Source organism: Phaenicophaeus curvirostris, chromosome 1 (genome assembly GCF_032191515.1).
Source record: "Phaenicophaeus curvirostris isolate KB17595 chromosome 1, BPBGC_Pcur_1.0, whole genome shotgun sequence".
NCBI classification, from domain to species: domain Eukaryota; kingdom Metazoa; phylum Chordata; class Aves; order Cuculiformes; family Cuculidae; genus Phaenicophaeus; species Phaenicophaeus curvirostris.
Window position 1 is genome coordinate 165,821,805 of NC_091392.1, and position 15,730 is coordinate 165,837,534.

A 15,730-nucleotide genomic window follows, 5' to 3' on the forward strand; every position below is an offset into this window, starting at 1 on the left:
TGGATGAAGGCATCGAGTGCACCCTTAGCAAGTTTGCGGACGACACTAAGCTGGGTGGAAGTGTGGATCTGCTGGAGGGTCGGGAGGCTCTGCAAAGGGATCTGAACAGGCTGGACCGCTGGGCAGAGTCCAACGGCATGAGGTTTAACAAGACCAAATGCCGGGTCCTGCACTTGGGGCACAGCAACCCTATGCAGTGCTACAGACTAGGAGAAGTCTGTCTAGAAAGCTGCCTGGAGGAGAGGGACCTGGGGGTGTTGGTTGACAGCTGACTGAATATGAGCCAGCAGTGTGCCCAGGTGGCCAAGAAGGCCAATGGCATCTTGGCTTGTATCAGAAACGGTGTGACCAGCAGGTCCAGGGAGGTTATTCTCCTTCTGTACTCGACACTGGTGAGACCGCTCCTCGAATCCTGTGTTCATTTCTGGGCCCCTCACCACAAGAAGGATGTTGAGGCTCTGGAACGAGTCCAGAGAAGAGCAACGAAGCTGGTGAAGGGGCTGGAGAACAAGTCTTATGAGGAGCAGCTGAAGGAACTGGGGTTGTTTAGCCTGGAGAAGAGGAGGCTGAAGGGAGACGTTATTGCTGTCTACAAGTACCTGAAGGGAGGTTGTGGAGAGGAGGGTGCTGGCCTCTTCTCCCAAGTGACAGGGGACAGGACCAGGGGGAATGGCCTCAGGCTCCACCAGGGGAGGTTCAGGCTCGACATAAGGAAAACTTCTTCACTGAAAGGGTCATTAGGCAATGGAACGGTCTGCCCAGGGAGGTGGTTGACTCGCCTTCCCTGGAGGTGTTTAAGGTGTGGGTGGATGAGGTACTGAGAGGCATGGTTTAGAGATTGGTGGGAATGGTTGGACTTGATGGTCCAGTGCATCTCTTCCAACTTGGTGATTCTATGATTCTAAGTGTGACCAGCAGGCTAAAGGGACATGATTCTTCCTCTCAACTCTCATGACGCTTCATCGGGAGTATTGCATTTAGTTCTGGAATCCTAAGCATAGAAAGGGCATGAAGCTGTTAGAGCAAGTCCAGAGAAGGGCCATGAAGATGATCAGGGGTCTGGAGCACTTGCCTTATGAAGACAGACTGAGAGGGTTGGGTTTGTTTAACCTAGAGAAGAGAAGGTTCCAGGGAGATCTTCGAACAGCCTTTGAGTACTTAAAGGGGACCTAGAGGAAAGCTGGGGAGGGGCTCTTTATCAGGCAGTGCAGGTATAGGATGAGAGGTGGTGGTTTTAAGCTGAAAGAGGGGATATTTGGATTAGATATTAGGAAGAATTTTTTTTTCCTGTGAGGCTGGTGAGGTGCTGGAACAGGTTGTCCAGAAAAGCTGTGTAAGCCGAATCCATGGAGGTGTTCAAGGCCAGGTTGAAAAATATTTTGAGCAACCTCATCCAGTGGAAGGTTTTCCTGCGCATGGCAAGGGGGTTGAAACTGGGTGGTTTCTCCCAACCTAAACCATTCTATTAATCTATATTATCCTTTAAAATTACTTTCTAAATGTCATGAGAACATGGTTGTGTCAGTAGGAAAACCACTCTTCCCTTCTCATCCCTCCCCCACTTCAAGCCAGAAATGGGAGATTAATTCCCAAGAGCCTCATAATGGGGATTGCCATGTTGTATCTAAAAATACTTTTGCCAAAATCTAGACCTTGAAGCTGTGCTTCCCTTCTCCTCTATGTGCAAGCAATGTAACTTAATATATAGGTACCCAAGTAAGATGTGCTAACAGTACTAGTGAAAAGATGGTGCTGGCACAAGAAGTGAAGCAGTCTGTGCTTTGCTGTGCTTCAATATTCAACTTAAATTCCAGAAATCCTGGGTATGTCAGTGATCGTATTGCTAGGACATGGTAAAGCCTCTGATGCTCTTCCTATGAATGTTGTTAGCAACATTAGCTCTATTTAGTTAATACAGCCTACCTGTTCTACTCACCTGTGTAGTCTCAAGCCAGTTCCAAAAGGTGGTTCCCCAACTCTTACAGTTTATGCTGTTAGACAGTGCTGTGCAATTGCTGGTTTGGAAAGATCTATCATGCATCAGGCATGCTAAAATGAAGCTTAGCAGTACTGAAACAAGTATTATCTGCCAGAAGCAGCAATTAGCAAAGCACTACAGAAGTTACTTTACCCGAGGGATACAAAAACGTTGCCTGAAAAACCAACAGAAACTCGCCACCTAGCCTCGGAAACAACTCCTTCCCATCTGTCTTGATTCTCTGTATTCATCACCTAGTGTGTTTGTTTTCTTCCTTATGCAGTAAGTGAGTGCTTTAGTGCTTCCCTCCTCACTACAGTTTTATAGAACTCGGATTCATAACCAAACAAGAACACATACCCGGAAGTTTTTTGGGGACAAATGCAAATGGTCTCATGAATCTTTATCAATCCCTTATCTTATTCATTGTGTGGATCATTATTGGCGTAGGAATCTTGCCTTTTCTTTTGAGTGAGTCCTACTGTCTCTTTGCTTCATTTACTCATTTGTCTACAAGCTTTCTGGGAAAGTGTTTCCATTTCTGTTGTCCCTGAGCCTTGTGGGTTTGGGATTTTTATTATTACTAACAGTAACTTCGTAGCTCTTTTGGAACCCCTCTGTGTGAAAAAGTAAAGCAGCCATGCATACAATTACTTAAAGCTATTAAATTGGAAATACCCATTCAACCATGTCTGTACTTCCACCTATATGTGGCTCTGATGGGGCCAAACCCTGAATACTGCAATCAGAAGGACATCAAGGTGCTGGAGCATGTCCAGAGAAGGGCAATGAAGCTGGTGAAGGAGGTGGAGAATAAGTATCTACAACTACCTGAAAGGAGATTTTAGCATGGTGAGTGTTTTTCTCTTCTCCCAAGTAACAAGTGATGGAAGACAGGAAATGGCATTAAGTTGCGCCAGGGGAGGTTTAGGCTGGATATTAGGAAAAATCTCTTTGCTGAAAGAGTGGTGAAGCACTGGAACAGGCTGCTCAGGGAAGTGGTTGAACCACCATCCATGAAGGGGTTAAAAAAATGTGTAGATATGGCAGTTTGACATGGTTTGGTAGGTGTGGTGATGTGGAGGTGATGGTTAGGCTTGGTGATCTTAGAGGTCTTTTCCAACCTTAATGATTCTATGTATGGATTTACCTTTGAACGCTGTGACTATCTAACTGTATTTAATTCTTTTTACAGCTAATGAAAGCAGCTAATGAAATCTTAGTGTTTTTACTAGTTAGTGATTGACAAGATCAGACTATTATGACTCCTAGCAAGAGCAGTGCTTGATGTTCTGTGGCATGTTAACTCTGCCTTCAGGTATGTTATTCGTGATTCCTCTGCCTCCATCAGGCAAAGTGGTGATTCAAGAGTTTGGTGCTGCAGTAAGTCTCGTTGGGTGGAAGCTCCCTGCTCTGCCCAGCACCTGGTTTTGAAGTGGTTGGAAATTTAGCATCTGGATCAATATGGCTTTGAAGTCCTCTTCACTTTATGCTTAGGGTTGCTTGCTGGTTGTTATCTAGGAAAAGTTAATGGTACTATTGGTTGCTTGGGCATTTTATATTGGTTTAAGATAATGCAGTTGCTCTTGTGAATTGTGAGACTAGGAGACAAGCTGAAACTTGTGCAGGTATGTATTCCCAAAGTACTAGAAAACTAATGAACTTGGTAGGGATAAAGAAGCTGTTGAAAGTCTATTAGGTTACAACCTATTTTTTCCTACTCTATGCAATCTGTCTGATAAATTTTGTGCATTTGTCTTTCACGGTTTTAGTGAATGTCCTTTCGAGAAAAGGAACCTTGAACCTGATAGTAACATTTTTTGTGTCTCTGCTGCAGTGTCACCTGCTACTTGACACTGGTTTTGATGTCCACCTTCCTATAAGCATATCTTTTTTTAAGGAAAAGCTGTTATCTGGAACCTCTTGATACTGTAGTCAAGAGTTTCTGGAAAACATCAAAGGAAAAGGCCTAACTCCTTGGTTTCATATCCTTGAGGACCTTCTAGCCTCATTAAAAGGGTTAGAAGTTATTGTAGTGCCTGACGTTTTCTGGACCAAATATAGACACCTACTAGATCTGCCCATGTGTAGGCTTGGTAGTGTTGGGCTGACAGTTGGACTTGATCTTAACGATTGTTTCCAACCTTAGTGATTTTGTGATTCTTGAACTGAATAATGTCTGTAATTTTTCCCATCTCCCAGCGTGAGTGCTGAATTACTGCTAGCTTACCATTTTCACCTTCAGTGATAGAAGAAGAGAGTTGTTATTGCTATAAATAAGTTATAAAGGTGGTGGCACCAGGGAAATCTGATGCAAGTGGTCTTCAACCAGAAGTGGGCTGATATTCACTTCAGGAGTCTTCATGGTTTGCCATTTAACATCTTGAGAGCTTGTATCAAAAACTACTGAATTAAAAAGCTGCTGCTTTCTTAAACATGGTGCGTGAAGCACTTATTTCAGTCTTAGCACTTGTGCTTTAAATCTGCTGAAATGAAGTTCAGTGTTGTCCTGGTTTCAGCTTGGATGGAGTTAAATTTTCTTCATCTTCTCATACTGGATTGCCAGTGAGAAGGTAGAGGCTGCACAAGAAGCTGGGAGGGGACACAGACAGGACAGCTGACCTAGTCCAGACAGAGGGGTATGCGATACCGTTTGATATCATGCTCAGTATATGAACTAGAGGAGTTGACTGGGGGAGCAGGGGGAATTGCTGCTGGATAGTGGGCTGGGCATCAGTTTCTGGGTGGTGAGCAATTGCACGGTGTGTTACTCAGTCTGTATATTCTTTCTTTGTTCTTATTACTGTTGTTGTTATTTTTTTCTCTTCCTTTGCTGTTCTATTAAACTGTCTTTATTCCAACTCACAAGTGTTACCTTTTTTCTTGCTGATTCTCCTCCCCATCCCACCGAAGAGGAGAGGGAGTTAAGTGAGTGGCTGCATGGTACTTCAGTTGCTGACTGGGGCTAAACCACAACTACTGTCTTCTGATCTGTATTTGAGAAGTGGATAGTGACCATAAGTGGGCAAAATACTTCATTGAGCTCTCTAACAGTATAACCCCCCAACCCTGCAAAGGAAATGAATGTAGAGAATGCATTAATTGCTTGGGACTGTCTACCTGACAGTCTTATCTTCTCAGGCAAGCCCTTTTAATAAAAATAGATGTGTGATAAATATGATGGAGTTCAAAAAAACCCCATCTTCTTAATAAATCTCATACCAGAAATGAAGTTAAATATGGAGAGATTCCAGGAGGAAATTCCTGGTTAATATCTGAATTTGTGCTTTCGCGGTTTGGAAACCTTGGGTTAAAGCAGTTGGAAAGTTTAAGATGAACAACTGATGATACAAGCAAGTTGTAGTTTGCTAAATTTTTCACTGGGAACTATTTCCTAAACTTAGAAAAAATGCTTGAGAGTACTTGCATATGCTGAAAGTATATAACTAAGAGATGAATTGAGACTTGTTCTGCATATTCAAAGAACATAAAGATCATCATGAGAGTGCCGTGCTGACGTTTCTAAGGGTTGCATAGTCATGAAGCAGTGTGAGTTGTATGATTAACGTGGAAAGACTAAGTTTGGCTGGCCTAAACACAGGAGCAAAATACTGAATGCAAGAACCTTCTTTATTTAAAGCAATGTTCCTGTTGGACTATGCTGTCCCTGCCATCTATGATATTCTCTGATGTACCAATGTAGAGTGCTTGCATGCAAGTATAAAAAAGGCCTCCGTTGCCTGCCCAGGCATCTGAACAATCCTGTAAGTCTTACACATTCTTTCCTCTTAAGTAACTTGATCTACCTGCTATCGTTATACTTATTTAAATTTGGATACTTGGCAAAGCAGCATCCTCTGTTAGCACATGTTAGGTGATCCACGATTTTCCAGTGTCAAATTAGATAATGGTGGGTGGAGTCTGTAAGTGTAAGCCCTGCAACTACAAGTGACGCTTCTGCCCAGTGGCTGCATCAAAACTAAACAACACAAATAATTCCTGAGTAGATATCAAGGAAGAATTATTTTGAGAACTGAATCTTATTTTTTAATTTTAATTTACCTATCTGAAAATATCTCTCTCTTTATGCTGGTCTAGTGGTAGTCTTCAGCTTTGTCTTTAGCAGGAGTATATATCTCCTCAGTACATAGCATGAGGTTGAACGTCAGTGTAATACAAGCTCTGTAGTAGCTGTTTAGAAACAAACCTAATTGGGTCCTGACGAGTCAGCTGGAAAATATTGTAGGCCAGGGGAATAGGAGAAAGAATCTGTCCACTGAAAGCAAAACTTCACTATGTGCAGTTTTTTAATGGATGTTTGGCTTGTTCTCATGTGTTTTCTCTTGCTGTAAGCTTTGGCTACGCTCAGACCTGTAGAGAAGAACAGAAATATGAAAGCACTGGCTGCCAGGGGTGACTGTCAGCTTAGAAGTCCGAAAGTTTTCACTGGGTGTTTCTTTGCCAGCTCCTGTGTTTTAGCTTTCCTGCTGTTGGGTTGTGCTGTGTTAGTCCAGACTTTCAGTAGAATGGATCAAAGTTGATGGCAGATGCTTATTGCTGTCTGCTGAGAACCCGACTTTTGTTTTCTGAAACTGTGGTTGTAGAAGTATGCTAAGTGCAGGTGGGTTATAGAAATCTTTAGCAATTAAGCTGTTATTCTTCTCCTATTGTGATAGCACTTCTCTTTACTACAAATCTCCCATGTTTCTATAAAACTGAAGATGTTCTGTGTTCATTCAGCACTAATTCAGTCAATGGAGACAAATTATTCTGTTCTAGTTTCTATGTGTCTCTAGCATAGATGAAGTCATAAAATCATAGAATGGTTTGGGTTGGAAGGGGACTTAAAGATCATCCATTTCCAACCCCTTGCTATAAGCAGGGACATCTTCCACTGGGTCAGGTTGCTTAAAGCCTCATCCAACCTGACCTTGAATGTGTCCAGGTATGGCGCATCCATGACTTCTCCTGGCAGCCTGTTCCAGTGCCTCAGCTCCATTACAGGAAAAAATATCATCCCAGTATGTAATCTAAATCTCCCCTCTTCCAGCTTAAAATCAATCCCCTTCATCCTATCCCTGCACTCCCTGACGAAGAGCCCCTCCCCAGCTTTCCTATAAGCCCTCTGTAAGTATTGGAAGTACTGCTGTAAGATCTCCCCTGACACTTCCCTTCTCTAGGCTGAACAAGCCCAACTCTCTCAGCCTGTCCTCGTACGGGATGTGCTTCAGCCCTCTGATCATCTATGTGGCTCTCTTCTGGACTCACTCCAACAGTTCCATGTCCTTCCTTTGCTGAGGACTCCAGAACTGAATGCAGTGCTCTTGGTGAGGTGTCATGCAAGCAGAGTAGAGGGGTAGAATCACCTTCTTCAACTAAGTACTTGTCAACAAATTGCTTGTGTGACTGCCTGAATTGAACCACTCTAAGGTGGTCTCTTATATCTTTATTGGAAAGATGCACTTTTAATAGTGAAAACTGATCCACGGAGCACTGTCATCACTGTGTGAAGTAGCAGACTGCAGTCAATTTAGAAGTAGAAAAGCTCTAGATGAGCAGTGCTCTACTAACTGGATGGTAGTAGGAACATTTGTAGCAGTTAAAAGAAATTGTTTTTTTTTCCCTTTCCCCACCCTTTTTTTCTGGTTGAGAATAGTTATTGATATCTGCACTTCGGCTGGCGTTTAAGTGTGTTTTTGTGCAAGATAAAAACTTTGCCTTCCTGTTGAAAGCCTAATACATAACAGGATGCAATATACAGTTCATTTTGTCTCTTTTCATATTTCACAGCTGTGGCTGGGTTCTTCTGTCTTGTGGACATGCAACATAATGCTAACTTAAATGAAAGTCACATCTGACTGCTGTACAAAAAATCCTAATACTTTTCTCCCACTATGCTGGTTTCTCATTGTCTTATGTCAGATTCTTCCAGGAATTAGCAAATGTCAGGGTGGATGCTGCTTTATGGATGGTATCCTGTTTCTTTTTGTTCTTTTTTTTAAGTATATGTAGCTAGTTCATGAGTGGGACTCGTTATTCAAATCCAAGGCAGTACGGGTGCTTCCAGCCCGAAGTCAGGAAATACTTGGCTTTTGAAATGTAACGGTTACTGTGCGAGCTCTGTCTGTGCTGTGATATCAGGAACTGAGCCTGAGGAAATGCTGTGACAGTGCTGCCAGCCCATTGTGAGAGGTGGATATTTCTGCACTTGTTCATTGTAGGAATCTGCTCCCAAGTTCTCATGTTTGTGACACCAAAGTTCGGTGACAGTTTCATTTGGATATGCCTGTGCTTCTGAACTGGATCCCATACCAGAAGGTACTGACGGTTCCTAGCATGTGTGTGAAGTCTCATCTCGTATCTCTGGGTGATGGAAGGGATCTGACTCTGCACCTCGTCTGGTGATGGAGTGAGAGGGGCTGAACTTCTTCCTTGCTTTGAAAATAATCGTCTTGCTAGAACTGCTGTCATTAAGTAGCCTGATGTTAGGCATGTTTGTCAGATTAGTACTTCACAGTCATGCTAATGTTTATAATGCATACAGCATGAAGAGGGGTTTTGCTTTGTTAATAAATTCCAGACTGAAATTTTCCATGTAGAAGCTAGAAAGAAACTAATGAGATGCAGCTTCTCTGCACATTCTGTCCAGCTGTGGAAATAGCAAAATTCACTTTTTTATATAATTCTTACTTGCAATTTTGATAGTGTTAAGGTTCTAAGTTTGGGTTAAAAATGAAAGCATTGCATGGTAATTACTATGGGATGCATTTGAATGTTACCCCTATTGCAAAAAGGGGAGTTCCACCTTTGTTCTCTGGAGGGTGTTGTAATTTCAGAGGGAGAGTGTTGTTTGGGTGTTTTTTTAAGTGCTTCAACTTCTGTCACTGCTATTCCAGAAAGCATGCAGTGTCACCATGGAGGTACTGGACTTGTGACAAACTCAAACTCTTCCAGTGTTACACTGCAGCATGCATGATTCAGTAGGCTTGGCGGCCTCTTTGTTTTGCAACTTCCAGATACTGGTGACAAACACCTAATAACTAAAGTTCTTCCTTGGGGTTTTAAGGCAGGGTGGATAAAGTTGGAATTAATTTTAACAAAAACTTAGTTGCATGACCTGAGAAGGCATGCAAAATTTCAATTTGATGTTAATTATTTTCCTGTAGTCCTCTCTGGTTTTAATCAAGTCAGATTAAAGAGCTTGCATTAGTTACATCAGTTAAATTGATGTTTCCAACATGAAAAAAAGTTTGTGTTGCACACAGTGATGTTTCTAGATGTATAGTAGAATAGTTCTTGTAACACTATTGACATTCACTTTGAGCAGTGTACTATTTATGCAAAGGGAAGGTGTTTGCCCTCTGTTATGTATTCACCCTGTTGTAGGTGTAGTCACAAGGGGCAGGAAGAACTGAATGGAGCCCATGAATGGCAGAGCAGGAATTAGCAGATCTAGGGTATTAATATATTTGTCTTCTAGCCAGGGTAGTGTGCTGCAGTTTTATGGTAAACTGAGTAGACAAATGGATGATACACTGCAGTAGTGCATAAGGTCCAAGGTTATGGGGCAGGTGGCATGGAGGGAGTGTAAGGTGCAAGTGGAGGGCAGTTTGGTTGAAGTTGATGATGTTGTTTTCAGCTTACCAAAACCCTACTGTCTGTAGTAAACAGTTTGTGATAGTGTAACACCTTTCACACTTTGCATCTTATGGTTGTATATGAGATTCGACAGAAAAAAACCCCAAGACTAACAGTATAGCTCAGGAACCAAGAGTGAGAGAGAGACAAGAAGGTGGTTATAGAACATGTTCTAAACTGTCACAGTGAGACAAGGCTCAACTTGATCGTTTCACTCAATATGAGTGGATGTGTGCTCAAATAGAGATGTTTTCTTACCCTTGGTTGGAAAAACGTTGCTGTGCAACAGCAAGAGAATGTGCCAGCCCACAACGCTTTGTCCATGAAGCAGTTTTTAGCTAGTAACAACTTCACTGTGCTTGACGACCCACGCCATTTGCCAGACTTGTCTCCCTCTTACAAAGGTCAAGTAAGTCAGTGCTCGAAGGAACCCATTTTTTATCAACGGAAAATGTGAAAGCAAAACCAATGGAGATTCTCCATAACCTTTCAGCAAATGATCTGCAGAATTGCTTTGAATGTTGGCAGCATCATATGTAACTGTGTGTCAACTCAGAAGGGAACTATTTTGAAGGTGATCATAGTTTATTTTCTTAATTTGTTAAATAAAAAAGGTTACACACTTTGTTTATTGAATTGCCACATATTGAGTCAGACCTAATTGGTTTGAAGTGTAATTCATACAATCTTAGGCTATTCAAATGCGAATAATAACAAATTTAGCTTGGATGCCCAAGTGAGTTTTCTCCTCCTTAGACTTGTTAGATAAACCATATTTCCCTGGAGAGAAATATTGCATCTTTAATGTCGTGAGGAAACTCTTCTCATCTTCCTACTTGCCCCATAACTTAGTGTTATGTGTTTTGCTTTCTTTTTTCTCCTCAAACAAGTTTTGGAGCGTCCCTCTCACCAAGGAACTGAACCAGTGTCACATGTCTGGTTTTGTACTTACGGTGCCTGTCGTCCATCCTTGTCTTTTTGGCTTCTTGCATTTGTAGGGGTTTTGGTAAAGGCCCTGAAGGAGGATTTCTGCTCTTCTTTTTGCTCTATTCGGAGATTTAGGACTTAACTATAAGCACTTTTCCAAAGGTCTTAATGTTTACGTGCCGCTGTTGTTTCCTGACAGGCATGTGGAGCTCTTGGTGTGCTGGAGGAGAGGAAAGCTTATCTGAACCTCTTGGATCCATTTTGTTTACTAGTATCAGTATCATATCAGTTTACTAGTACCTGCCAGAGTTCAGTGTGCCCGTAACTGTTTAAGCATGAGGTCACTGTTGTATTAGAGAAAGCTATGTGTGTGCTGTTCCAATGTATTTGAGTAAGCATGTTGTTTAATCCCTTTGTCTAGATAATGTACCGCACCTATGAAGCTTGTCAGGATTCTAGTTTGGTTTTTTCTGCCAACTTTTCAGGTTTTGCCTGATGATGTGTGCGCTCCTGGGTTTTAGCTCTTGAGGAACCTGAGGCTTCATCCTCTTCTCTTAAATATTTAATGTGAGCGGTTAATAAACTTTTTACATTCTGTGGTCAGTAAATACAATGTGTTAAACAAATTATGTGTAGAATGTCAGTTTAAGATGCTTATAAAGCTAATTTGCATAGTCTGGGAGTATGTCTGTCTAACAAGCTTGTGTTATCACAGAATCACCAGGTTGGAAAAGACCCGCTGGATCATCGAGTCCAACCATTCCTATCAATCACTAAACCAACTAGTTTCCATTAACTCTGTTTCCAACAATTGAAGCCAAGAGGGCAGCCCGGCTTAGTACACCTTCAAGGGATTAAAGAAAGTGCTTCTGTTCTTGCAAGCAGGTTTAAAGCTGAACAAGACGTGTTTATGTATTCATAGACTAAATAGGGCCTCAGACAGATCTCTGAGCGGTTGTCAGTATCTCGTGTACTTAGTTAAAATTCTTTTTGGAGGAAAGGGTAACTGCCTTGTTCAATTTGATGTAATAGTCTGCCACTCCTCAACAGTTAAGAGAAACTTCCTTTCAGTTTGAGAACTGCTGTCCAGTCATGGCACCATCTACCTCTCTGCCTGAAAAGCCCTCTGCAACTCCCTTTGGGTTGTAGTCATCTTCTCCTTCTCTGGCCAGTAGTATTTCCAAAAAGGTGATAGGCTCTTTGATCACGGAACTTGGGAGAGATAAAGATGGGAGAATTAAGTCTTCTAGCATTGTTCCAGCACTGGCACTGCTGGGTTTGTTCCATCTCGAAATGTGTCTCTCATCCTGCAAATATGTGTAATTATCTTCAAGGCTTGATGACAAAAATTCTAAGTGAATTAAATATATTAATTGCTTAAATTTGATAAGGATTTAATAGAATTGTATGATGTCCCAAGTTCAAAGGGTCATTGAGTCCGACTCCTGTCCCTGCACAGGACAACCCCAAAATTCACACCATACCACCTGCCTGAGGGTGTTGCCTAAATGCTTTTTGAATATTTTCAGGCTTGGTGCCATGAGTGCTTCTCTGGGGAGCCTGTTCCAGTGTTCCACCACCCTCTGAGTGAAGAACCTTTTCCTAATATCCAACGTAAACCTCCCCTGGCACATCTTCCCGACATTCCCTTGGGTCCTATCATTGGTTATCAGAGAGAAGGGATTAGCGTCTGCTCCTGCTCCTCCTCCCCTTGTGAGGAAGCTGTAGAGTATGATGAGGTCTGCCCTCAGTCTCTCCTTCCAGGTGGAACAGGGGAAGTGACTTTAACCACTCCTCATCTGGCTTCCCCTCTAAACCCTTCACCAACTTTGTGACCCTCCTCTGGGCACTCTCCAGTAGCTTCATGTCCTTTTTATACTGTGGTGCCCACAACTGCACACAGTGCTCAAGGTGGGGATATAGAAATGTGGTTTTTATTTCGTGATAACTCACTTAACCTTTTTCTTTTGCTCTACTGTAACAGCTGGTAGTATATGCTCAGGAAAGTCTGCAATGGCTCTGTGGGTTTCAGGAATTAGAATCCCATTTCTCCCCTTTAGCTGCCTAATTTTATGAGGCTGCTGCAGGGAAATAATATAACTTGGAAATACTTCCAAGTTTTGATTGTTTCAGAAATCTGTCTTAATATTACTGAAATGATTTCTAAAAATAGTTGAGTGGTTTCATCCTATTAATTCAGTATTTTCACGTCACCAGTCTGCTTGCTATCTTGTCTAACTTTGCCCTGCAATTTCAACATTAACAGCTAATAAGGTAATAATCAAATCCAAACAAAGTTGCACAACTTTGATGGCAAAAACTTTTGTGACTTGGACTTTTTGATATACAGAGGAACAAAATGTTAAAAACCAATAATATATGGCAAAGAAATATGTAAAATGGTACACTTTTTTAAAAATCCAAATTGCCAATTAAGCAGCTGACATTGCATGTAATCAACAAGAATAAGCAGAATTTTGTTTTTGCATAAAATGATAATTTCTCACTCTACTTTGAAGAGAAATGTAAGTGATAAGTGTCCTGTAACCATTTCTGGGTTCTAGGAAAGGAAATTTTTATTAAAAGAAAGCTAGTTTATGACTTTTGCTAAAATAGAGAGCTAAGAGATTTAAACTCTAGAACTTCTTTAAACACAGGCCTGGGAAACAGTGGGAGGAGTGATCAGTGGAAAGAGCTGTATCTTGGAATATGAACTGGTGTATATAAAGTGAGCTGGCGTGGCTGGGAAGAAGAACAACTTGGATGGTAGTAAATCAGCCTGATAGTGAGAACCAGTGAAGATTTAAATACACTGTAATATCTGTGTCATACCAAGACTAACTCTTGGCCTCAATGAAAATTGAGATGATAGTGGTGTCTGTAGAGGTGAAAGCCAAACAATCAGTGGATCTTAGGGTAATTAAACTTCATTTTGCAATAAATGAACTGGAAGCAGATTTGAGTTGAATGCCCAATGGAGGAGAAGGGTATAATGGGAGATGGGGATTAAGACGAGTAATTTTCCACTGTGACTTGCAAAAGTATTGGACCAGGAGGGTTACTGCTACATCAGCAAATTTCAACTGGTGGTGTGTACAGACATACTGTAGGGAGCATGGATCATTTACTTCAGTTATCTCTTTTTTTAAATAGAAAAAATACTTTGAAACAAATTATCAAATAATATAGATAAGGGAAGCTGTATGCAACACAAAAGCTGTATTCAATTGCATTGAATTGAGTGTTGAGACCTCATTTCTCTTGTGAAGAATATCAGATAGATAGCCTCTCTTGATGTCATTGTCACTAGTAACTTCCTCAAGGCAGGTGATATGATGCCATTCATTATCCTTCCAGAGAAAATGAGACCTTTTGAGAAAGAGGTTTGTTTAAGCAGTGGTAGGTATTGACAGAGCAACTGGAATCATTCTGTGGTCAGTAGAGTTGGACAAGTCCTTGTTTTCTTTAGTGAAGGCAAAATGAAAATGACACTTGTATATAAAATATGCTGATACTGAAGACAGACATCTCGCCAAGGTGACTGAGATGAAATGGGAGGAAGAACCAGGTGACTTTAAAAGACTAGGTGATACAGGGCTGAAATTGAGAGTTTCTACTGGAAATGTGCAGTGTGGCCTTGCAGGGCGTAGTAGGAATCTGAAGAGAGACCTGGGTATGCTGCTTAATTACAGCAGGGAAGCATGACCTTAAAGTAAGCTATGCCATGAGATGGTTAGGTTGAGGTTTTTGTAGTAGATAATAAGTGAGAGCTAATGCAGTTGTGCAGGGTACTTCAGCAAAATTTCCATACACTTGTTGCCTGTATTCCAAAACTGTCAGTTGAAACTAATGGGGATTGCTAGTTCGTTTTTAATTCACAGAACCGTTTCCACAATTGTCCTGAGAATGGAATATCTGCATCTGCGAAATAAAATCAAAGAAACAGTGATGGCCTTATGTAGAATGCATCAGCAAGATGTGAGAAGAGGGCTACAGAAAAGAGAATCAATAAATAGAAAAAAAGGAGAGGAAGAAGAAAAGGTTGTGAACGTTTGTCCTTAGACCTTCTGGTAATTTAAAACCTTATGTTCTCAAACAGGTCCCAGTAAAAATTTTAGAATTTATGTTTTCCACTGTGTAAATCCTCTATGCAAAATTTAGAATTTACTATTTTTATTGTGTCAGCCAAGAAGCCAGTGGCTACTCTACTGAAGAAATAAGTTGTGTAAATAATTGCATTGATGAATGTTTGATCTGTCACTGTGCTATCTCATTTGAGGCTACTAAACAGATTTTTCAAACTGTCCCTTAGGTTCCTGATGTCATAAGCAGCATAAGACAGGTCTCCAAAGCAGCACTGAAAGAAGATGCCAAACCGAGTAAGGACAGTGAAGATGCCTTCTATGACTCTCAAAAATTTGAGGTCTTATACTGTGGAAAGGTGACAGTGGCTCACAAGAAAGCTCCCTCCACGCTAATTGATGATTGCATTGAGAAATTCAGTCTTCATGAACGCCAGCGCCTGAAACTATTAAGTGAGCAGCGGAATAACGAGTCGAGTTTGGACTTACCCCTTGATGAAGGAAATGTGCCAACTACTCCACTGGAGAGCCCATTTGAGGAGCTGGATAGCCCAAATAACACCACAGGGCATGCTGTGATGTTTACAGTTGGCAGCCAGACCAACTTGACCAGCCTGGCCAGCACTCGTGGCTCCTTTCCAGAGCGAATCTTAGAGGACTCTGGTTTTGATGAGCAGCAAGAGTTTCGCTCCCGGTGCAGCAGTGTCACTGCAGTTATGCAAAGAAGGGTTCATGACACAAACCTGAAAATACAGCCACGGAGAAGACATGCAAGTGCACCCAGTCATGTTCAGCCCTCTGATTCCGAGAAGAACAGGACAATGTTGTTCCAGGTGTGTGCCAGGATGAGTGATTTCATGTCAGTTTTGTACTGTATCTTCCCCTGTGCCATTTGAAGCTGAGACAAGTTTTGCAAGATAAGTAATATGGATCCAGCCAGTATGGTTTCATAATTTCTCATAAATATTTACATGTCTGTTCATAAATGATTGGAACGTAAGTAGCTGGCCTTTCTTAAGGAAGTCACCTCAATTTATTTTTAAGGAAAAAGTAATTACATATGGAGTAATCATTTAGACGAGCAGAATTTCTAGTGGGATTATTA

General features: G+C 41.5%; 1 protein-coding gene across 5 annotated transcripts in view; it reads left to right on the forward strand.

The window, feature by feature from the left end:
• Positions 1-15,730, forward strand: part of TBC1D4 (TBC1 domain family member 4) — a 113,420-nt gene that overhangs the window by 54,750 nt on the left and 42,940 nt on the right. For 3 of the 5 annotated variants that reach the window (XM_069880063.1, XM_069880073.1, XM_069880100.1), the window contains exon 2: positions 14,856-15,458. In XM_069880063.1, the coding sequence (XP_069736164.1) occupies positions 14,856-15,458 (603 nt within the window). Of the gene's footprint in view, positions 1-8,245; positions 8,297-14,476; positions 14,585-14,855; positions 15,459-15,730 lie in introns of those variants that run through there. The other 2 variants (XM_069880091.1, XM_069880082.1) reach the window with 2 other exon arrangements.